This window comes from Taudactylus pleione, unplaced genomic scaffold (genome assembly GCF_031769625.1).
Source record: "Taudactylus pleione unplaced genomic scaffold, aTauple2 ptg000488l, whole genome shotgun sequence".
NCBI classification, from domain to species: domain Eukaryota; kingdom Metazoa; phylum Chordata; class Amphibia; order Anura; family Myobatrachidae; genus Taudactylus; species Taudactylus pleione.
In genome coordinates, this window is record NW_028284890.1 from 1224822 (window position 1) to 1250018 (window position 25197).

The 25197-nt window shown below is 45.5% G+C and overlaps 2 protein-coding genes across 3 annotated transcripts in view; one reads left to right on the forward strand and one right to left on the reverse strand.

Moving 5' to 3' along the window:
• LOC148502635 (uncharacterized) overlaps positions 1-5834 on the reverse strand; it is a 30561-nt gene extending 24727 nt beyond the window's left edge. For both annotated transcript variants that reach the window (XM_088449587.1, XM_088449585.1), the window contains exon 1: positions 5670-5834. The gene's annotated coding sequence lies outside the window, so the exon portion shown is untranslated. The remainder of the gene's footprint in view (positions 1-5669) is intronic.
• Positions 5835-5930: 96 nt separating this feature from the next.
• The window catches only part of LOC148502636 (uncharacterized), a 187115-nt gene continuing 167848 nt past the window's right edge, over positions 5931-25197 (forward strand). Inside the window, 2 exon segments of the mRNA XM_088449601.1 lie at positions 5931-6020; positions 9674-9838. Coding sequence (XP_088305727.1) covers positions 9761-9838 — 78 coding nt within the window. The 5' untranslated portion in view covers positions 5931-6020; positions 9674-9760.

Consider the following 25197-nt stretch of genomic DNA (forward strand, 5'->3'; position numbering starts at 1 on the left):
TTTCCTCCTGTACTACATAACACAAGTGCACACTTTCCTCCAGTATTACATAACACAAGTGCACACTTTCCTCCTGTATTACATAACACAAGTGCACACTTTCCTCCTGTAATACATAACACAAGTGCACACTTTCCTCCTGTATTACATAACACAAGTGCACACTTTCCTCCAGTATTACATAACACAAGTGCACACTTTCCTCCTGTACTACATAACACAAGTGCACACTTTCCTCCAGTATTACATAACACAAGTGCACACTTTCCTCCTGTACTACATAACACAAGTGCACACTTTCCTCCTGTACTACATAACACAAGTGCACACTTTCCTCCAGTACTACATAACACAAGTGCACACTTTCCTCCTGTACTACATAACACAAGTGCAAACTTTCCTCCAGTATTACATAACACAAGTGCACACTTTCCTCCTGTATTACATAACACAAGTGCACACTTTCCTCCAGTATTACATAACACAAGTGCACACTTTCCTCCTGTACTACATAACACAAGTGCACACTTTCCTCCAGTATTACATAAAACAAGTGCACACTTTCCTCCTGTATTACATAACACAAGTGCACACTTTCCTCCTGTACTACATAACACAAGTGCACACTTTCCTCCAGTATTACATAACACAAGTGCACACTTTCCTCCTGTACTACATAACACAAGTGCACACTTTCCTCCAGTACTACATAACACAAGTGCACACTTTCCTCCTGTATTACATAACACAAGTGCACACTTTCCTCCTGTATTACATAACACAAGTGCACACTTTCCTCCAGTACTACATAACACAAGTGCACACTTTCCTCCAGTATTACATAACACAAGTGCACACTTTCCTCCAGTATTACATAACACAAGTGCACACTTTCCTCCAGTATTACATAACACAAGTGCACACTTTCCTCCTGTACTACATAACACAAGCGCACATTTTCCTCCTGTACTACATAACACAAGCGCACCCTTTCCTCCTGTATTACATAAAACAAGTGCACACTTTCCTCCTGTACTACATAACACAAGTGCAAACTTTCCTCCAGTATTACATTACACAAGTGCACACTTTCCTCCTGTACTACATAACACAAGTGCACACTTTCCTCCTGTATTACATAACACAAGTGCACACTTTCCTCCAGTATTACATAACACAAGTGCACACTTTCCTCCAGTATTACATAACACAAGTGCACACTTTCCTCCAGTACTACATAACACAAGTGCACACTTTCCTCCTGTATTACATAACACAAGTGCACACTTTCCTCCTGTACTACATAACACAAGTGCACACTTTCCTCCTGTACTACATAACACAAGTGCACACTTTCCTCCAGTATTACATAACACAAGTGCACACTTTCCTCCAGTATTACATAACACAAGTGCACACTTTCCTCCTGTATTACATAACACAAGTGCACACTTTCCTCCTGTATTACATAACACAAGTGCACACTTTCCTCCTGTATTACATAACACAAGTGCACACTTTCCTCCTGTATTACATAACACAAGTGCACACTTTCCTCCAGTATTACATAACACAAGTGCACACTTTCCTCCAGTATTACATAACACAAGTGCACACTTTCCTCCTGTACTACATAACACAAGTGCACACTTTCCTCCAGTATTACATAACACAAGTGCACACTTTCCTCCTGTACTACATAACACAAGTGCACACTTTCCTCCTGTACTACATAACACAAGTGCACACTTTCCTCCAGTATTACATAACACAAGTGCACACTTTCCTCCAGTATTACATAACACAAGTGCACACTTTCCTCCTGTATTACATAACACAAGTGCACACTTTCCTCCAGTATTACATAACACAAGTGCACACTTTCCTCCTGTACTACATAACACAAGTGCACACTTTCCTCCAGTATTACATAACACAAGTGCACACTTTCCTCCTGTACTACATAACACAAGTGCACACTTTCCTCCTGTACTACATAACACAAGTGCACACTTTCCTCCAGTACTACATAACACAAGTGCACACTTTCCTCCTGTATTACATAACACAAGTGCACACTTTCCTCCAGTACTACATAACACAAGTGCACACTTTCCTCCAGTATTACATAACACAAGTGCACACTTTCCTCCAGTATTACATAACACAAGTGCACACTTTCCTCCAGTATTACATAACACAAGCGCACACTTTCCTCCTGTACTACATAACACAAGCGCACATTTTCCTCCTGTACTACATAACACAAGCGCACCCTTTCCTCCTGTATTACATAAAACAAGTGCACACTTTCCTCCAGTACTACATAACACAAGTGCAAACTTTCCTCCAGTATTACATTACACAAGTGCACACTTTCCTCCTGTACTACATAACACAAGTGCACACTTTCCTCCTGTATTACATAACACAAGTGCACACTTTCCTCCAGTATTACATAACACAAGTGCACACTTTCCTCCAGTATTACATAACACAAGTGCACACTTTCCTCCAGTACTACATAACACAAGTGCACACTTTCCTCCTGTATTACATAACACAAGTGCACACTTTCCTCCTGTACTACATAACACAAGTGCACACTTTCCTCCAGTATTACATAACACAAGTGCACACTTTCCTCCAGTATTACATAACACAAGTGCACACTTTCCTCCTGTATTACATAACACAAGTGCACACTTTCCTCCTGTACTACATAACACAAGTGCACACTTTCCTCCTGTATTACATAACACAAGTGCACACTTTCCTCCAGTATTACATAACACAAGTGCACACTTTCCTCCAGTATTACATAACACAAGTGCACACTTTCCTCCAGTACTACATAACACAAGTGCACACTTTCCTCCTGTATTACATAACACAAGTGCACACTTTCCTCCTGTACTACATAACACAAGTGCACACTTTCCTCCAGTATTACATAACACAAGTGCACACTTTCCTCCAGTATTACATAACACAAGTGCACACTTTCCTCCAGTATTACATAACACAAGTGCAAACTTTCCTCCTGTATTACATAACACAAGTGCACACTTTCCTCCTGTATTACATAACACAAGTGCACACTTTCCTCCTGTATTACATAACACAAGTGCACACTTTCCTCCTGTACTACATAACACAAGTGCACACTTTCCTCCTGTACTACATAACACAAGCGCACACTTTCCTCCAGTATTACATAACACAAGCGCACACTTTCCTCCAGTATTACATAACACAAGTGCACACTTTCCTCCAGTATTACATAACACAAGTGCACACTTTCCTCCAGTACTACATAACACAAGTGCACACTTTCCTCCAGTATTACATAACACAAGTGCACACTTTCCTCCAGTATTACATAACACAAGTGCACACTTTCCTCCAGTATTACATAACACAAGTGCACACTTTCCTCCAGTACTACATAACACAAGTGCACACTTTCCTCCTGTATTACATAACACAAGTGCACACTTTCCTCCTGTACTACATAACACAAGTGCACACTTTCCTCCAGTATTACATAACACAAGTGCACACTTTCCTCCAGTATTACATAACACAAGTGCACACTTTCCTCCAGTATTACATAACACAAGTGCAAACTTTCCTCCTGTATTACATAACACAAGTGCACACTTTCCTCCTGTATTACATAACACAAGTGCACACTTTCCTCCTGTATTACATAACACAAGTGCACACTTTCCTCCTGTACTACATAACACAAGTGCACACTTTCCTCCTGTACTACATAACACAAGTGCACACTTTCCTCCAGTATTACATAACACAAGCGCACACTTTCCTCCAGTATTACATAACACAAGTGCACACTTTCCTCCAGTATTACATAACACAAGTGCACACTTTCCTCCAGTACTACATAACACAAGTGCACACTTTCCTCCAGTATTACATAACACAAGTGCACACTTTCCTCCAGTATTACATAACACAAGTGCACACTTTCCTCCAGTATTACATAACACAAGTGCACACTTTCCTCCAGTATTACATAACACAAGTGCACACTTTCCTCCAGTATTACATAACACAAGTGCACACTTTCCTCCAGTATTACATAACACAAGTGCACACTTTCCTCCTGTACTACATAACACAAGTGCACACTTTCCTCCAGTATTACATAACACAAGCGCACACTTTCCTCCAGTATTACATAACACAAGTGCACACTTTCCTCCAGTATTACATAACACAAGTGCACACTTTCCTCCAGTACTACATAACACAAGTGCACACTTTCCTCCAGTATTACATAACACAAGTGCACACTTTCCTCCAGTATTACATAACACAAGTGCACACTTTCCTCCAGTATTACATAACACAAGTGCACACTTTCCTCCAGTATTACATAACACAAGTGCACACTTTCCTCCAGTATTACATAACACAAGTGCACACTTTCCTCCTGTATTACATAACACAAGTGCACACTTTCCTCCAGTATTACATAACACAAGTGCACACTTTCCTCCAGTATTACATAACACAAGTGCACACTTTCCTCCAGTATTACATAACACAAGTGCACACTTTCCTCCAGTATTACATAACACAAGTGCACACTTTCCTCCAGTATTACATAACACAAGTGCACACTTTCCTCCAGTATTACATAACACAAGTGCACACTTTCCTCCTGTATTGAGAGGGATTCCAAAAGGCGAATTTTTACACCTAAGAAGGAACTGCTCGAGTTATCTGCACGTTATATAATCTGACTAAGATCAGTTCTATGTGAGACTGAACTTATAGGAGCTAGTGCAGATAAGGAACTGTTAGAATACGCTCTCCCCCTGTAAAAAAAAATAATAACAGGACACCACAAGCTACTCCCCCTGTATAATTATAATAATAATGGGACACCACAGGCTGCTTCTCCTGTATAATAATAACAATAGAACACCTCAGGCTGCTCCCCCTGTATAATAATAGTAACAGGACACCACAGGCTGCTCCCCCTGTATAATAATAGTAATAACAGGACACCACAGGCTGCTCCCCCTGTATAATAATAGTAATAACAGGACACCACAGGCTGCTCCCCCTGTATAATAGTAATAACAGGACACCACAGGCTGCTCCCCCTGTATAATAGTAATAACAGGACACCACAGGCTTCTCCCCCTGTATAATAATAGTAATAGCAGGACACCACAGGCTGCACCCCCTGTATAATAATAGTAATAACAGGACACCACAGGCTGCTCCCCCTGTATAATAATAGTAATAACATGACACCACAGGCTGCACCCCCTGCATAATAATAGTAATAACAGGACACCACAGGCTGCTCCCCCTGCATAATAATAGTAATAACAGGACACCACAGGCTGCTCCCTCTGTATAATAATAGTAATAACAGGACACCACAGGCTACTCCCCCTGTATAATAACAGGACACCACAAGCCGCTCCCCCTGTATAATAATAGTAACAGGACACCACAGGCTGCTCCCCCTGTATAATAATAGTAATAACAGGACACCACAGGCTGCTCCCCCTGTATAATAATAGTAATAACAGGACACCACAGGCTGCTCCCCCTGTATAATAATAGTAATAACAGGACACCACAGGCTGCTCCCCCTGTATAATAATAGTAGATGACATTACCAGGGATACAGCAGGAGCCGCCGCTAGAACAGGATCACACGGCAGCCGGTCATGTGACGCTGATGCTGCTGCTGGAGTAAGGGGGAGGAGCTCCGGGCACTAGAGCAGGACTCTATGTACAGCTACAGTAAGTGTCCCCAGTGTGCAAAAGAGACGGAGGCGGCGGCCATTTTCCCGAGGCCCAAATCACTTCATGAAGAACAACAGGTGACTATAGATCCCCTTCAGTGTTTGTTCCCTGGAAGTGACGTAGTAGTGAGGGCGGAAGTGACGTTACACGCCCATACAGTCTCTCTATCATTCCCAACGACTGCAGATACAGGAAGCAGCAATTGTTGTGTTTGGCAGGAGGTAATTATGTTATTATTCTATAGGCTGAGCAGACTCTTGTGTCACTTTACTGTAGTACAGATGGAGCTGACTCTGGTGCTGCATTGTCATTGTGCAGGAGGGTTGCACTCAAGTCTCCTCTATTTGTATGATACATGTGGTGCAGACTCAGTTGTTACTATAATACAGGTGGTGCAGACCCTGTTGTTACTATAATACAGGTGGCGCAGACCCCTTTGTTACTATAATTCAGGTGGCGCAGACCCCATTGTTCCTATAATACAGGTGGCGCAGACCCCATTGTTACTATAATACAGGTGGCGCAGACCCCATTGTTACTATTATGCAGGTGGTGCAGACCCCGTTGTTACTATAATACAGATGGCACAGACTCCGTTGTTCCTATAATACAGGTGGCACAGACCCCGTTGCTGTTATAATACAGATGGTGCAGACCTTGCTTGGTAACTGATTGCTCTGATGCCTAGGGATAGGGATTATAAAATGGGTCAGCGGAATTTGGTAAATATATGGAATTCTCCTGAACGGCTCAGCTCACTGCAGCGCCCCCTGCCTCTGTAGAACTGTCAGTGCACGTCCTTATTTGGGGATGCGTGACTTAGGGATGGACATCGGAAGCCAACCATCAAATGTTTGAAACTTACGATGTGAAGGTAACTAACCATCGCATCAAAAGAATTCAATGGTAAAACTATATGATATGCACATACGCAATAATAACTGCAGCTTGGTAGGCAGGGGGTGGGATTGGGGGCGGGGTCTGGAGTAACAACATAATACTGTGTACTCTCTAATGTGCGGATTCAGACCCGCTCGCGAGCGCAGGAAGCTCGCAAGCTGGTCGATGGTGCAGAATTGCGCATGCGCACTACGGAGGGAGCTCCGTCATGCGCATGCGCGAGACCCGAATAACGACGGCCAAGCCGTCGTTATGGGTCTCGCACCAAGGGGGGCGTGCTGTCGATGGTGAGTGACAGCACGTCCCCTTTGGTGGGGGTGCCGGGGGCGTGGCTGCCAGTTTGAGGCGTTCCCATGGGAACGCCTACCGTCTGAGTCCGGCCCCACTGACATCAGTAGTGATGTCAGTGGGAGTGATTTTGGCTCTGATAGAGCCAAAATCACTCCAGGGCTTGCGGTCACCGAGACCCTACTGCAGGGTCTCGTCGCAAGCCCGATGGTCGCGATGGTCTTGACCATCGCGACCATCATCATGGACGCTCGCATAAGCTGTGGGTGGTAACCCACAGCTATGCGAGCGTCCATGAGGCCGCTCCAAGTTGAGGGAGGAGGGCCCTGATTCAGAGCGAGCGCTCTGGTCAGAGCGTTCAGCTCTGAATCAGGCCCTCAGTCTTTGCATATAAATGAAGGGACATAAATAAGTGAACAAGAAACCAGTGACTTACAGTACAATACAATGCAGGACAAGGGTTATACACATTGCTGCATTAGTGATCAGAGTACTCAGATACACAACAAGGCGTGTTAGGTGCTCTAGTGGGGAGTGAGAGGTATATGTAAGTATAAGTAAGTAGAAGCACAAGAGGGATGAGGGCCCTGCTCGTCAGAGCTTACATTCTAATGGCTGTCCCTGCGTTATGCTGCTGGGACTGTAGGGTACACTACATACCCAGGATGAACCCATGAAGATTCCCTGATGCTGGCAGCAGACAAGGAGCCAGGGGAGGCATAGCTATTAGCAATTCAAAAAAACAAGCCACCACCGGAACACCACTGAATGATTACCACCCGATGGTGACAAACAATCGAAGGCCGCCATCGAATGGTAAAAAGCACTACCATAAAAACAAACATTGATGGTGAGTAAACATCGGATGTCAGTGTCCATCCCTAGTGTGACAGGCAGAAATTACAGCCTCCTTGTATGAAGCTGCTCAGGGCAGAATGGAGCCTGGGAGCCCTGCTCGGAGCCAGCTCTACTCCTTGGCGTGATCTGCATACACGGTGGGGATACATGCATCCTCACCACTACCGTGCCTTCTCTATCACTGCACATTGTGACCAGATCTGTGGGTTGGGTTACCACCTTTTCATTTTATGGGCAAAAACAGCACTTTATATGCTATAAAGGCCCCTCGTGCTCTTTTATATGACTTAGAGCCCCCTTGTGCCCCTTTATAAGTCTCAGCGGACAATCGCACCCCTTCATATGCCTCAAAGCCCCCTTATGCCGCTATATGCCAGCCAAGAGGCCACACGTGCCTTTATATACCTCCAGAGCGCTCTCACACCCCTTTTTATGCCTATGAACCCACTTGCACCCCTTTATATTGGTGGCCTGCAAGTGTGACTAAGTGATATGCAGCTGACATCGATAAACAGGAAGAGGTGCCAGTATGGAGCTACAGTACGTTAGCATGCCATTCTGGGTGCTCAAACAGAGCTAGAGTATGTTTGCCATCTATTCTGGATGCCAGAATGGAGTTTTAAGTGCATTAGCAATCCGTTCCCGGTGCTGGATTAGAGCTCTGATACCCTTAACCAACCATGGTGGAGGGAGCTCTGAGTATATTAGCCAGGTGTTTGGGCTGCCAGATTGGAGGTCTGAGTACGTTAGCCATCAATTCTAGACCCAGAGTAGGGCTACAAGAACCTTGGCTATCCCTTTAAGCTGCCCTAATTAGGTTTCCCAGTATCTCAGCCATCCATTCTGGGTGCCGGTATGGGGCTCTAAGTTGCCGAGCCGTTCATTCCAGCTGCTGGAATAGGTGTTGGAGCAGTAGTTCTATCTGTTTGAGAACAGGTGTTAGGTTACTAATTCCATCTCTTCCAGCTCCCGGAATAGGTGTCCCAGTACCATGGTTGTAACTAGAGCTTTGTGGCCCCACAGTAACATCTTGAAGGGGCCCCTGCAAAACACTCACACCCAGAGGGAGGGCATCTGCATACAAGACAATAACAAGTCATCATTTACTCTGCCCTCAATACTTAAACACTGGGGGGCAACATCATCATATCTAGTGAGGGAGCTATTAACCCTCTCACCAAGGAAAACTCAGGCCAGCCTTGGTTACCAAGTCACTAATAAAGAGGTGCACGTGGGAGTGTCGGTGTAAGCCCCTATACACGAATCAGGTCCACTTCCTCAGGCGATTGCATCAAGTATGTGTTGTGGAGGTCCAGGACTCTTGGCCACGAGAGGACTATTGGTGTAACCTCCAGCAATGCCGTGTGGTGGTCACTGAGCAGCCCTATGAAGCTGGGCCAGAGGAACTTCTGAGAAACACTGACCTAGACTCTATGGCTCTGGGAATGAGGGGATTAGTGGTCACTCAGTGTACTCTTACATTTATATAGGCAACACAATAGCGTAGTGGACAGCATTTCTACTCTGCTCTGTGGTCGTGAATTTAATTCCCAACCAAGGTCCTGTATTTGTGGATTCTGTATGTTCTCCCCCTGTTTGCATTGGTTTCTTCCACTCCAAAGAGACACTGGTAGGTTAGTTGACTTCTTTCATAAATACCCCTAGTGTGTGTGTATGGGCTGTCCATGTGGTAGGAAATGTAGATTGTAAGCTCCCCTGGGGCAGGGATAGATGTGACTAAATATTCCCTGTAAAGCGCTGGGTAATATGTGCGCACTACATAAATGACTGGTAAGAAATTGCTTCTAATAATTATATTTATTTCTAGATTTCTCTGCAGTGAGTCGTCAGATCCTTGTTGATAGAAATCACGTGAGAGTGAGATGTGTCCTGTATAAATCACTGATCACCGACGATGGACAAGGACAGGAGTCAGATGACTGAGAGGATACTAAATCTCACCCTGGAGATAATCTTCCTGCTGACTGGGGAGGTGAGAGGGTCTGGGAGTGTCACAGTGACATCACTTATATCTATAGTAATAATACAGGGACATGACTGGGGAGGTGAGGGGATCTGGGAGTGTCACAGTGACGTCACTTATATCTATAGTAATAATACAGGGACATGACTGGGGAGGTGAGAGGATCTGGGAGTGTCACAGTGACATCACTTATATCTATAGTAATAATACAGGGACATGACTGCGGAGGTGAGAGGATCTGGGAGTGTCACAGTGACATCACTTATATCTATAGTAATAATACAGTACAGGGACATGACTGGGGAGGTGAGAGGATCTGGGAGTGTCACAGTGACATCACATATCTATAGTAATAATACAGGGACATGACTGGGGAGGTGAGAGGATCTGGGAGTGTCACAGTGACATCACATATCTATAGTAGTAATACAGGGACATGACTGGGGTGGTGTAGGGATCTGGGAGTGTCACAGTGACATCACTTATATCTATAGTAATAATACAGGGACATGACTGGGGAGGTGAGGGGGATCTGGGAGTGTCACAGTGACATCACATATCTATAGTAATAATACAGGGACATGACTGGGGAGGTGAGAGGGTCTGGGAGTGTCACAGTGACATCACTTATATCTATAGTAATAATACAGGGACATGACTGGGGAGGGGAGGGGATCTGGGAGTGTCACAGTGACATCACTTATATCTATAGTAATAATACAGGGACATGACTGCGGAGGTGAGGGGATCTGGGGGTGTCACAGTGACATTACTTATATCTATAGTAATAATACAGGGACATGACTGTGGAGGTGAGAGGATCTGGGAGTGTCACAGTGACATTACTTATATCTATAGTAATAATACAGGGACATGACTGGGGAGGGGAGGGGATCTGGGAGTGTCACAGTGACATCACTTATATCTATAGTAATAATACAGGGACATGACTGGGGAGGTGAGGGTCTGGGAGTGTCACAGTGACATCACTTATATCTATAGTAATAATACAGGGACATGACTGGGGAGGTGAGAGGATCTGGGAGTGTCACAGTGACATCACATATCTATAGTAGTAATACAGGGACATGACTGGGGTGGTGTAGGGATCTGGGAGTGTCACAGTGACATCACTTATATCTATAGTAATAATACAGGGACATGACTGGGGAGGTGAGAGGATCTGGGAGTGTCACAGTGACATCACATATCTATAGTAGTAATACAGGGACATGACTGGGGAGGTGAGAGGATCTGGGAGTGTCATAGTGACATCACATATCTATAGTAGTAATACAGGGACATGACTGGGGAGGTGAGGGGATCTGGGAGTGTCACAGTGACATCACATATCTATAGTAATAATACAGGGACATGACTGGGGAGGTGAGGGGATCTGGGAGTGTCACAGTGACATCACTTATATCTATAGTAATAATACAGGGACATGACTGGGGAGGTGAGGGGATCTGGGAGTGTCACAGTGACATCACATATCTATAGTAATAATACAGGGACATGACTGGGGAGGTGAGGGTCTGGGAGTGTCACAGTGACATCACTTATATCTATAGTAATAATACAGGGACATGACTGGGGAGGTGAGGAGGATCTGGGAGTGTCACAGTGACATCACTTATATCTATAGTAATAATACAGGGACATGACTGGGGAGGTGAGGGGATCTGGGAGTGTCACAGTGACATCACATATCTATAGTAATAATACAGGGACATGACTGGGGAGGTGAGGGTCTGGGAGTGTCACAGTGACATCACTTATATCTATAGTAATAATACAGCGGCATGACTGGGGAGGTGAGGAGATCTGGGAGTGTCACAGTGACATCACTTATATCTATAGTAATAATACAGGGACATGACTGGGGAGGTGAGGGGATCTGGGAGTGTCACAGTGACATCACTTATATCTATAGTAATAATACAGGGACATGACTGGGGAAGTGAGGGGATCTGGGAGTGTCACAGTGACATCACATATCTATAGTAATAATACAGGGACAGGACTGGGGAGGTGAGAGGATCTGGGAGTGTCACAGTGACATCACTTATATCTATAGTAACAATACAGGGACAGGACTGGGGAGGTGAGAGGATCTGGGAGTGTCACAGTGACATCACTTATATCTATAGTAATAATACAGGGACATGACTGGGGAGGTGAGGGGATCTGGGAGTGTCACAGTGACATCACTTATATCTATTGTAATAATACAGGGAGATATGGTATCAGTGCCTCGGTCCTCACAGGAGCTGGAATATATCACATTGCTCACAGTATCTAGTTTTGTTTCTTTTCTATCACTGAAATGAATATGGCAGGAGATGTGCTGTATTCTGTCCACTTTCCTATATACAGTTACAGATAGGATAGGGGTTTTATTTGTAAGACTGACCCTTCTTGCATATTATGCGCTGATGACATTAAACAGCTCCATGAGTATAATTTTCCCCTTTTATTGATGTCTCCCCCCATACACAGGGTTACACAGTAGTGAAAAAGACATCCGGTGAGTGTGAGACACCCAGCAGCCGTCCCCATGTGTCAGGAGGACTGAGCAGGACCCAGAGCCCCATCATGGTGCCTCCATCTCACTCACTGATACATGAGAGAGACAATGACCAGAAGATCCTGGAGCTCACCAACAAGATCATTCATCTGCTGACTGGAGAGGTGATAGCTGGGAATGGGACATTATACAGTAACACCAGGGGATGTGTCTGGGTGATGACTGGAGAGGTGACTGCTGGGAATGGGACATTATACAGTAACACCAGGGGATGTGTCTGGGTGATGACTGGAGAGGTGACTGCTGGGAATGGGACATTATACAGTAACACCAGGGGATGTGTCTGGGTGATGACTGGAGAGGTGACTGCTGGGAATGGGACATTATACAGTAACACCAGAGGATGTGTCTGGGTGATGACTGGAGAGGTGACTGCTGGGAATGGGACATTATACAGTAACACCAGAGGATGTGTCTGGGTGATGACTGGAGAGGTGACTGCTGGGAATGGGACATTATACAGTAACACCAGAGGATGTGTCTGGGTGATGACTGGAGAGGTGACTGCTGGGAATGGGACATTACACAGTAACACCAGGGGATGTGTCTGGGGGATAACTATCATTGTGTATGTCAAGTTCCTATAAAGTGTCAGGATGTCACTGTCTCATGTCTCCATACAGGAGGGGAAGTATATAGAGGAACACAGGGGTCTGTACAAGGACGTGATGATGGAGAATCACTGGCCCCTCACATCACTGGGTAAGACAAGAATGCAATTTATTGTACAGAGGAGAGCAGGTATGGGGGCCTCCTATATACACATCACCTGATAATCACATATATACAATGTACTCAGTCACTGTGTTCTACAGATGGACCCAGTAACAGAAATACCCCAGAGAGATGTCCCCGTCCTCTATATTCACAGGATTGTACAGAGGAGAATCACAGGACCCCAGAGGAGCATCAGGTAATATAGGCTCTTCCCAATGACCACAAAAAACAAAGTGACTTTTCACTAATTGACCTGTATTTATTACTTATTCTGCATCTACGATATTTTAACATGCTGATATTATACTATTTATTCTCAAATAATGTACTCAGACATTATTAAGGTGTTATTTTATTGTTTTCTGTGAAATTTAGAGTAAAGATCTGACTGATATGAAGGCAGAAGATATAGAGCGAGAAGAAAAGACGTATATGACAGAAATGAAGGTAGAAGATATAGACAGAGAAGAAGAAATGCATGTGACTTATATTAAAGCTATAGAGGAAGAAGAAAAGATGTATGTGACTTATATGAAGGCAGAAGATACAGAGGGAGAAGAAGAGACGTATGTGACTGATATGAAGGCAGAAGATATAGAGGGAGAAGAAGACACGTATGTGACTGATATGAAGGCAGAAGTTACAGAGGAAGAAGAAGACACGTATGTGACTGATATGAAGGCAGAAGAACAGACGTATGTGACTGATATAAAGGTAGAAGATATAAATGGAGAAGAAGAGACGTATGTGACTGATTTTAAGACAGAAGCTACAGAGGGAGAAGAAGAGATAAATGTGTCTGATATGAAGACAGAAGATACAGAGGGAGAAGAAGAGATGTATGTGGCTGATGATAATAAAGCAGAACATACAGAGGGAGAAGAGATGTATGCAAGAGAAGATCAGCAGTGTAAGGAGGAGGAAATCCCTACAGATATCAGCACAGGTTAGTAATAAACACTTATTTTTTTGCAGAAAAAAGTCACATATTCGCTTTGCTCAGTCACTACAGCAATCTCTTCTACACAATCCTCTTCCAGTACCAACTAAAGAGGGAAAAGTATCTGGACAGTGAGGAGTCAGGAGCCATCAGCCCCTATTATACTCCCTGCTCTCCCCCTCACATCATGTCACTGTGTGTTACCAGCCCAGAGATCTGACCAGTCTCCTCCCCACACTCTCTGGTGTATCTCATACATCAGGAGCCATCAACCCATATGAGATTCTTTCTCCCCCTCACATCATGTCACTGTGTGTTACCAGCCCAGCGATCTTACCAGTCTCCTCCCCACACTCTCTGGTGTATCTCATACATCAGGAGCCATCAGCCCCTATTATACTCCTGCTCTCCCCCTCACATCATGTCACTGTGTGTTACCAGCCCAGATATCTGACCAGTCTCCTCCACACACTCTCTGGTGTATCTCATACATCAGGAGCCATCAGTCCCTATTATACTCCTGCTCTCCCCCTCACATCATATCACTGTGTGTTACCAGCCCAGAGATCTGACCAGTCTCCTCCCCACACTCTCTGGTGTATCTCATACATCAGGAGCCATCAGCCCCTATTATACTCCTGCTCTCCTCCTCACATCATGTGTTACCAGCCCAGAGATCTGACCAGTCTCCTCCCCACACTCTCTGGTGTATCTCATACATCAGTAGAAGGGATGTCAGCTTTATCGTACCTGTGTTCAGGGCCGTAAAGAGCTGCGCTGAATCCCAGTGGGGGGCATTGGCTAATCACTGGAGGTGTGGCCATGACCCCTTAGGGTTTAAAAAGGAACATTTTTGCAGTGCCGCGTAGTGGTGCGCTGAGAGCCCCTCAGCTCTGCGCAAAGCCTGGTGGAGGCACGATTAGTGTGATCGCCCACCAATCCCCCCCAACAGGCAAGAGGCTATTCAGTGTGTGGTGGGCTGATGTGAGGTAAGAGGGAGCGGAGGGGGTGGGGCCGAGCCTGAGCCAGGCCCCTCCAGCAAGCCCGGGTCTGGGTAATTAGTACCCGGTCTCACCCCTCTGCCCCCATACCTGTGTTCTACCACATGTGAGATTATCCTCTTGAATAATAATACCTTACTAGTTCATTCTTTATATGTGTATACTAATACTTCAATACTAAAGCTGAATAAAACTTACCACACATCTAAAGATTATCTGTCCAACCAGCCAACTAGTTGATTGGTTGGAATGAAAGTCTGGTAACGTATGGGAGTAAATGATGATCAGCAATTTGCTCCTAAATGCCAGAAAACAGATGAAAATGGCCGTCAGTTATGTTTGATCTAAACAATTTGTTCAAACAACAGTTTTTGTCCATTTTCCGGCGTTTGTGAGCAAATAACTAATTGTTATTTGCTTTCATACTTTACCAGATTTTCATTCCAACCAATCAACTAGTTGGCTGGTTGGACAGATAATCTTTAGATGTGTGGCCAGTTTAAGAGGCGTGACTTTATATTGCATTCTAGTGTAGCAGAGTTAGTGCACATTTTGTGATGTTTTTACAAAATGTGCACCAACCCTCCACTGTATTAGAGGGCTGCCAGAATTGTGCCCCCGCTTATATACCGTGACCATCATCTAATATTAGAGACTAGTGTAAAACATCAGCAATAAGGTCAAAATGGCCGCAAGAGGATTTCCTATGACTCCACCTTAATAGAGTTGCCATGTTCTAGATATGGAGGTCTTAGGACTCCGGATATACGTTTTAAAACAAAGTATTTACACTGGTATCTAATTTTAGATGATGATCACAGTGTAGAAGAACTTAGGCTTGTTATTATTGTATATAACCCTGAGGAAGTCATACAGACCACACTGGTGGTCAGGACGAAACGCGTTGTGAAGACTGATGGAGGTTGTGTCAGTGTCTATTATCTGCAGTCTTTTAGAAAGATTTTTCAGATAAGTGATTCATAGGGCTCGATTCAATTGATCGAAAAGTAAATAGTGCCTGGAGGGAGCTCCCGGCGCTATTCAATTCTGCGCCGTTAGGTCAGGGAATGCCCCTTCTCCCACCCCTTGTGCCTTAAACAGGGTGTTTAGTAACGAGAACGGTCATTCTCCGACTAAACTTCCCGGCACGTGCTGTTTTCTCAGCACTAAGGGCAGAAAACAGCAGTAGCGCGTAGACTTTTGTCGGATTTCTTCTCGCATCCCAGGAAGGGTGAGAGAAGAAATCATTATCCGGGCTTTGCAGCGCGCTGAATTGAATAGCTTCGGGAACTAATTTCCGGAGCTATTCAATTCACGTTGAATTGAATCGAGCTCATATATTTTAATCATAGTACGTTTGGATTTATCTTGTTTTTCCAGTTATATTGGCTGCACTAGAATGGATATTTTCACCATTTTTGTGAGATGATCATGTGACCTGTTTATTTTTGGGACGGGACCATGTGGTTATTACACATTCTCCTTTGGATGTGTTGTTGATTTTATGTGGACAATATTGCACAAATATATAGAGACACACTATTGCACAAATATATAGAGACACACACACATATAGTAATGTATGTGAGGCTTTGTCTTTTTGGGACATCGCAAGACAACTGCAGATGGAGTAAGAAGGCGCTTATTAATTATCTTGGAAGAGTAAAGCTTGATTCTCTATAGCCCTGAGGATGTTGTATTATACAATGAAACGCGTAAGGAATAGTGCACATGCTGGAGGGTCCTCTTATTCTGGATGAGGATTTAGGTTTCCTGAATCCAGAAAGATCTTTTTTCTGCTATTTTGTTCTTTATTATTGTATATTATTTATAAGACAGCACAAAGTGCTCACAGGACCATACAAACAGGGTAAACAAAAAAAAACCATGTCATTGGGATATTTCCCGTAAGGACAGAAGAAAGGATCCTTTTTGGGGGCACACTGTTTTAATGATTGCAGAAAAAAATAATAAATAAAAATGATAGGTAATATCTCCATGTATTAAGATTAAAAAATGTCCGATTTAAAATAAGTATTAAATGTAGTATATTTTGTAAGGGATATCAATACTTGCCGTAGTCTGAGAAATGGCGAAAATATTTAACGCATATATATGAAAACGGGTAAATACCTATAAAAGTCAATGGTTCTAGAATAATAAATGATGATCGAAGAGGCTGGTAGAGAATTTTTAGATGCTTAGAATATATGGAAAATTTTGGGGAAAGAGGGCCTGGCCTGCACACCCTAGCTCTAATGGGATGTGTTACCTAGTTGAGACTTATTACAACAAAGAAAAAAGAGAAACCAGATGCACCCGAAACCACGCTGGGGGGGGGTTGGGGGTGCCCCGTGCCCTAGACATGAACCCCTATAGTGTTAGGGACTTACCCGATGAGGTTTATTTTGACGATGGTGGGTAAGCTCATATATTTGGCCTAATTTCTGCCAAAAACCTCATATATTATGCATAATTATTAATGGTTGTATGGTGCATCTGGTTTCTCTTTTTTTTTTTTTTAATATATGGAAAATACCAGAATATATTAAGATTAGAGCAGCATGTCAAAGTTTGACAGATAAATACAAATGAAAGATCTAATTTACTCCCAGATTTAGTATAAAATACAATTGAGCAGCTGGATCTGCTCAAGGCTTGGCAAAAAAAATAATTTAAACACATGAAGTTTCTGCAGCCCATAAATTGTAACGTTTGTAGCTGATAATTGACAGTGGCCCGTATTCTATTTGAGGTGAAAAGTCCAGACTTTTCACCTGCTGGACTTTTCGCCTCCTTCACCTGTTTTCCTGGCGGAAAAGTATCGCGCGCGTTCCTGCTATTCCCCATATTCAATTCCAAAGTAGGCGAAATTGGGAACCGGCGAAACTGGGATCCGCGAAATAAAAAATGGGAATTTCCGGGAATTAATCCTAGGACCCCCTAAAGATGTCCAGACATGGGGGATCACTATGGGTACCCCCGTTTTTGCCTGCAGAAAAAAGTCGGGTTTTTAAATAGCCGCGGCAGGTACATAAATGCGGCTTTGAAGAAGGTTAAAAAAAATAACTATGCCCATCACATTTGGGGTACTTGAAAATGGGTGCATGCATATTTTTAAGTCCCGTAAATGATTTTTAAAAATTCAGCAAAAATGCACCTCCCGCAATGAAGAAAACACCTGCCGCATATAAGGGAACCCCTCTGGACTCCATTCCGCTAATTTAGAAATGTGATTCCTATTTCTTTTTTTTTTTAAACCAAAAATTTTAATAAATTTTTTGGGGTGTCCCTATTTTTTTTTAAACTTAACACAGATTATTTTTAGGGACTATTCCCAGGGGTGCAGGCTATTTTTTTTTTAAACCTGCACCCTTAGACCCCATTTGTACACTTTTTTTCGCCTGCTAAAGGCGAGCGATAAATTATCCCCGTTTTTTTACATTGACTTTTCGCACCGGCGATAAGTCAGTGAAATTGAATACGGGCATAATGGAAATAGGCAAAAATTACAGACTTTTCGCCCCATTTTGAATATGGCCCTATGTGTATTATGTAATCGCAGCCCTGTGATGATAGGAGAGGTGCTGTCCTGAAGTAGGAGTTGAAAGGTGTAGTTCCAATACCTATGTCCCGCTTCTGCTTTCATACCATGTGCAAGCAGTGAACGGGAGGAGGAGAGAGCGGGTCATAGGATTGAAGTCACAGGAGGAGGAGAGAAGTCACTTATGGTGCAGGGCGAGTGTAGCTGTGAGCACCGATATCCAGGAGCATGGAGGGAAAGGCAAAGGGCCTGATTCAGCTGCGGAAGTAGTTACTATTGCAGCTGCTAACATGATAGCAGTTGTGAAGCTTTATTATGGTAATGATGCAGGAGGCATCCATTTGTTCTGCATGCATTACTTTTCCAAGCATAGTCCAAGGATGCAGCATCGGATCATCTGCGATCACATTGGCTGGCCTTGCTGACCATGGGGTCAGGCAAACCACGCAGATGCTCAAAAGAGACCTGGCCTCTCCAATCCTTCCCACACCGTGGTGACACTCCTTAATATCGGGAAAACAGAGGCCGTTGCTGCCGCAGACTGTTAATCATTGACAGTCTGCTGCCAAACTCCGTCCAACAGACGTGTACTGCACATTTGCATTATGGGTCTGGCGCATGCGCATATTCCTGATCCTTGGGAGTCTGTGATCAGGCTCAAAGTACCTGATCGGGTTGTGCTATATATGCTGCAACCCATGTGCCCCATGGGGCAGGTTGGAGGTCCCACCACTCACTGCTGGGATCACCCCATGTGTAGGGGCCGGTTGGAGGTCCCACCGCTCACTGCTGGGATCACCCCATGTGTAGCGACATGTGTTTCGCTTAAAAATATTTTTTTAATTTACAATCATTAAGTTATTTCTTCCATACAGCTCCACAGGGCGACAATGGGGTGTAGGTGGTACTTGGAGGACCAGACACCAACAGCAAAGTTTTTTTCTATAACAGGATGCTCCAGTCCTTCCCCCTATGCCCCGCCCAAATCCCAAAGGCAACTCAGTTTCTTTGGTGTCCAGCAGAAGCTGGATCACCGTTATACAGTGGGGCTGTTATAAGGCCAAGCTTTATTTTTATTATTTCTTCTTTGGGGTCCTTGGGGTCCACAGCCATTACGTTGGGGTATGAATCCCGGTCACCAAACAGTTAACACAAACGAGCTCTCTGCTCCCAGGATGCACCGGGGTTCCTCCTCATATACCCCACCCCCTGCCTCAGGTAGCCAGTTCTTCCTGTTTGGTGTGTACAACACATAGACAGTGGGACTGCAGGAGCAGTCCTGCAGACGAGTAAAAAAGAAAAGAGAGTTCTACTCTCTGTCTCAGCGGGTGGTCCGAGCTGTCCTGGAAGCAGCCTCGTGCCTGACCGGAGACGCACCGGCCACGCGCTGCAACTACCTTCCCCGGCGCCGCACCGCTAGCCTTGGCTGGGCTTCGGCAGGGGCTCTCATGCCCTGGACCGCACCCGGATCAAGGGGATGGCGGTTAAGCAGGTGGTTGCGGCAGCCGCTGACGCCGGGACCACGTGGCGGTCCTGCCTCCGGTGGTGAGACTGGCCGGAGGCGCGCTGCAGTCGGGAGGCATACGGCTTGTTTCCTACACTAGACCGCCGGGATATGATGTTCCTGACCAGCCGGGGCTTGTGGCAGGGGCCAGGTCAGTTTACCGGGCAGGTCCAAGCAGCATAGGGGAGGTATGCTTCCCCAGCGGCCCCTCCCCCAATCCACATGCTAGTTCAGTACTCTGGCACAGTGATTCTGGGTTGCTCCTCCCAGCCTCCATATAAGGCAGCCAGCGTGTATGTCAGTTGCTCTCTGATCGCTGCTGCTGCAGGACGCTGGGCAGTCTCCCTGTTTACCTTTCCTACTGCTACTTCAGGTTTTACAGGGCTCTATCCTACCTAAGCCTAGGCTGATTGTTGGTAGTGAGAGCTTATATGCGTATGACTCATAGAAGTGTTTATGCATGACATGTGATTGTTGTCTATATGGATACTGTAATTCCTGTATACTGTCACTCTCTCCCCTTCCCTTGCTATGGGTGTGTGGGTTGAGAGTAGAACGCAGCACATATACACTCAGAACCATTGGCATAGTGTTATGTGTAAGGAGTCTGAGGGTCAGGTGGCGGGAGCCCCGTTGCTGATATCCTGTATAGCCTGCAAGGCAGGATTGTCCCCACAGGACTTTCTACAAAATGGGCTTTGTGGGAACTGCTTTAGACAGCCACCACACCAATTAACTCTGCCTGTTACAGGCCCTGAGCCACCTTGGGCATCATTTTCTTAGGTTATGGCTCAGGTGGCGGAGCGGCTGGCTGCTCCGGTACCACCAGTGTGGGGTTTGCCTCAGCAGATGCATCCTATGCCCATGATGTGGCCGCCTTGGATGGACCCTGGTGCTGGTAAGGTTATGGCATCCTCGGGGGTTTTTCAGCCTCAGGCTGTCAAACCAAAGCAGCCTAAATCTAGGTGCCATTTGCCTTCTCGCATGGGTGAGTACTCCAGTACCTCCTCCGAGGAGAAATAGGCACAGGACTCTTCACAGGAGTCTAGCTGTAAGGACCTGGTGCTGGTAAGGTTATGGCATTGACTTGGATGGATCCTGGTGCTGAAAAGATTATGGCATCCTCGGGGGTTTTTCAGCCTCAGGCTGTCAAACCAAAGCAGCCTAAATCTAGGTGCCATTTGCCTTCTCGCATGGGTGAGTACTCCAGTGCCTCCTCCGAGGAGAAATAGGCACAGGACTCTTCACAGGAGTCTAGCTCCGAGGAGGGTGATGATCATTTCCCAGTAGCCGATGTCCCCTTTCTAATAAGGGCTGTAAAATCAGTGTTAAATATCGAAGAAGGGGATCCTCCGCTTAGGAAGGCCCCCTGTTTAAGCGCCAGAAGGTGGTTAACGCAGAATTCCCAAAGTCTGAACATTTGTCAGAACTTATGGAGGAAGCGTGGGTCTGTCCAGATAAGAAAATCCATTCTTCTAAAAGAATGGCGCTTCTATATCCTTTTCCAGCAGAGGACTGTGCCAGGTGGTAGAATCCACCGTCAGTTGAGGCACATGTGGCGCAGCTGATTAAACGTACCACACTGTTAATCCCAGCGGCTTCGCTGAAGGAAGCCACGGATTGGAGACTTGTCTCAAATCAATTTTCTCACTGACAGGAACGGCCACCCGCCCAGCTATGGCCACTGCCTGGGTAGCAAGAGCTATTGAGGAGTGGGCCAAAACTTTAACGGAGTCTTTACCAGATGCCTCTAAGAAGCAACTGGATATGATCTCCTTTATTAGAGAAGGGGCCTCTTATTTGGCGGATGCCGCCTTGGATGCAGGGATCCTTTCCACCAGGGTTTCTGCGGAGTCCGTGGTGGCATGTAGGATTCTCTGGTTAAAGGATTGGAAGGCAGATGCCGGGTCCAAAAAGGCCCTTCCATTCACAGGGGGTGTTCTCTTTGGTCCAGAATTGGACAAAATTGTATCCTCCATGGCAGCCTCAAAGACGGCAGGTTTGCCATCAGCAACCTCGTCTAAACTGAGAGGGGCGTCCTTTTGGGGGTTTTGGCCGCAGGGCAAGGCCAAGGGTCAGCCCTCAGTGAGATTTCCACCAAAAAAGGCAGGACCCAGGAAGCCTTGGCAGAACAAACGTCCAGGATCTAGGGTCCAGGATAAACCAGTGGCCTGATGGGACGGGCCTCCCCCTGGGGGATCCCAGAGTGGGGGGCCGACTGCTTCGGTTCTCGGGCGCCCTGGCACCTCACGATGGAGGATGCCTGGGTTCGAGGAATTGTCTCCCGAGGGTACGCCCTGATGTTTTGGAGGACTCCTCCTCAAAGGTTTTTTTGTGTAAACCCACAGGAGGGTTCAGAAAGAGCTTTGGCCCTTCAGAAAGCAATTCTTGTCTTACTAGCATCGGAGGTAGTGATTCCGGTGCCAGAGAATCAGTTCCGAGAGGGGTTTTACTCCAATCTGTTCTTGGTTCAAAAGCCGAACGGGTCGTACTGGCCTATTCTGAATCTGAGAGAGCTCAACACATTTGTTCGAGCCCCCGGGTTCAGGATGGAAACATTGCAATCGATTGTGTTTGCAATGGAGCAGGGGAACTATATGGTATCCTTAGATATACAGGATGCCTACCTCCACATAACAATCACACAGGCTCATCAAAAATGTCTTCGTTTTGCGGTAGGAGGGGAACATTTTCAGTTCCAGGCCCTACCTTTTGGCCTGTCCACAGCCCCTTGGGTATTCACCAAGGTGATGGCGGTGATGATGGCATGCCTCAGACGCCAAGGCATCAGGATTTTGCCTTACATGGACGACCTCCTGTTGCTAGGGCAGTCCCCGCAGCAGTTACAGGATCATTTGAGGCTGACAGTATCATGTCTGTACAGTCACGGCTGGATCATAAACTGGCAAAAGTAGTTACCCTGTCCGGTAAAACAGTTGTGTCATTTGGGAGCAAGATTGGACTTCGTGGTGCAGAAAATATATCTGCTGGAGGAGAAGATTCTTGCCTTACAATCACGAATATGCAGGTTGCTTCGCAACAGGCAGATATCTGTTCTAGTGGCCATGCAAGTCCTGGGGTCGATGGTGGCAACCTTCAGGATGGTGGAATATGCTCAATTCCACTCCAGACCTCTGCAGCAATTAATTCTGTCTCACTGGGACAAGGATCATCGCACGATCAGGTCTCAGTTGCTGCGTCTCTCTCCAGAGCTGCGGTTGTCCCTGTCCTGGTGGTTGCAGACAAAGCATCTCAGGCAGGGTCACCCCTTTTGGGTGTCGGATTGGACATTGGTCAAAACCAACGCCAGTCTTCAAGGTTGGGGGGCGATGACGGGGTCACACACTTTCCAAGGAAAGTGGTCAGTGGCGGAAAGCCGGCTACCGATAAACATCCTGGAACTAAGAGCTATATTCAAAGCTTTAGTGCAGGCTCAGGAAATCTTAAAGGGCAGGCCGGTGCAGATACAGTCGGAACAATCGCACCGCGGCTGCCTACCTACATCATCAAGGGGGCACAAGGAGTTGGGCTGTCTTGGCAGAGGTATCAAAAATCTTGGTCTGGGCAGAGACTCGTCTTCCCACGATATCTGCTGTGTTCATTCCGGGGATTCTGAATTGGGAGGCCGACTTTCTCAGTCGGCAGGAGCTAAATGCAGGAGAGTTGGCCCTACATCCACAGGTTTTTTGGAATCTTGTGGACAGGTGGGGTCTACCAGAAATAGATCTGATGGCATCAAGAAGGAACAACAAGGTTCCCAGGTACGGATCCTGGACAAGAGATCCGAGAGCTGAGTTTGTAGATGCACTGACAGTAAAGTGGCGTTACAAGCTGGTATATCTGTTCCCCCCCATTTGCTCTTCTTCCCAGAGTGGTCAGACAGATCAAACAAGAGGGCAGCACCGTGATATTAATAGCTCCGACGTGGCCGAGACAGCACTGGTTCACAGATCTACGGTCTCTCTCCATAGACACTCCATGGCCTCTGCCATTGAGACCGTATTTGTTGCTGCAGGGTCCCTGCTGGTACCCGGATCTTCATCGGCTATCGTTGACGACATGGCTCTTGAGGAAGAAGGGGTTTTCCGAGTCTGTTATATGGGCGATGCTGAAGGCACGGAAACCATCTTCAGCCCGTATATACTATAAAATTTGGCATACTTTCTTTCAGTGGTGTGAACTGAAAGGGTAAGACCCACAGAAATTTCTGATATCCAGAGTGCTTGATTTTCTTCAAAGCGGTCTGGAAAAAGGGCTCCGCCTGGCCTCTTTGAGAGTACAGGTGTCTGCTCTTTCAGTCTGGTTCCAACATAAAATTGCTCTGAGACCAGATATAAAGACCTTTTTTCAGGGGGTGTTGAGGTTTCAGCCTCCCTCCGTTTCCCTGGTTGTTCCGTGGGACTTGACTCTAGTTCTGAAGGGTTTACAGGCTCCTCCGTTCGAGCCTTTAAATTCAGTAGACATCAAGTGGCTAACAGCAAAGACGGTATTTCTTCTTGCTATGGCATCTGCACGTAGAGTGTCGGATTTAGCTGCGCTTTCCTTCCGTGAGCTGTTCTTGATATTTCATCAAGATAGAGCAGTACTACGTACTAGGGAGGGTTACCTTCCGAAAGTGGTGTCTAAATTTCCTATTAATGAAGAAATAGTAGTTCCAGCATTTCAGGGCTCTAGTCTCTCACCAGGTGAGGCTTCCCTGGATGTGGTCCGTGCATTGAGAATTTATGTGAGACGCACAAGCAAATGGATTGTGTTTCTGTTTGTTGTTGGTTTTTTGAGTTGTAATTATTTAGTTATTTTCTTCTATTTTTGAGATATTGTCTATTTGTTCTTGTAATTCTGTTTCTTTGTAGCCCTTTTGGATAATTAGTTTTCTTCATTTCTCTGCAATGTTCAATGAAGATGTGGTCACCTGTACAGTTTTGTCTTAAGCATTGGAATTGTCCTTCTGGAATATTTACCCATTGTCTATGGTAATTACTGTTGTATGCCAACATATTGTTTCCATTCACTTTCTTGATATGGGGTCTTGTTTGGATACTGTTTTCTTTTATGTGAATTTCAAGATCCAG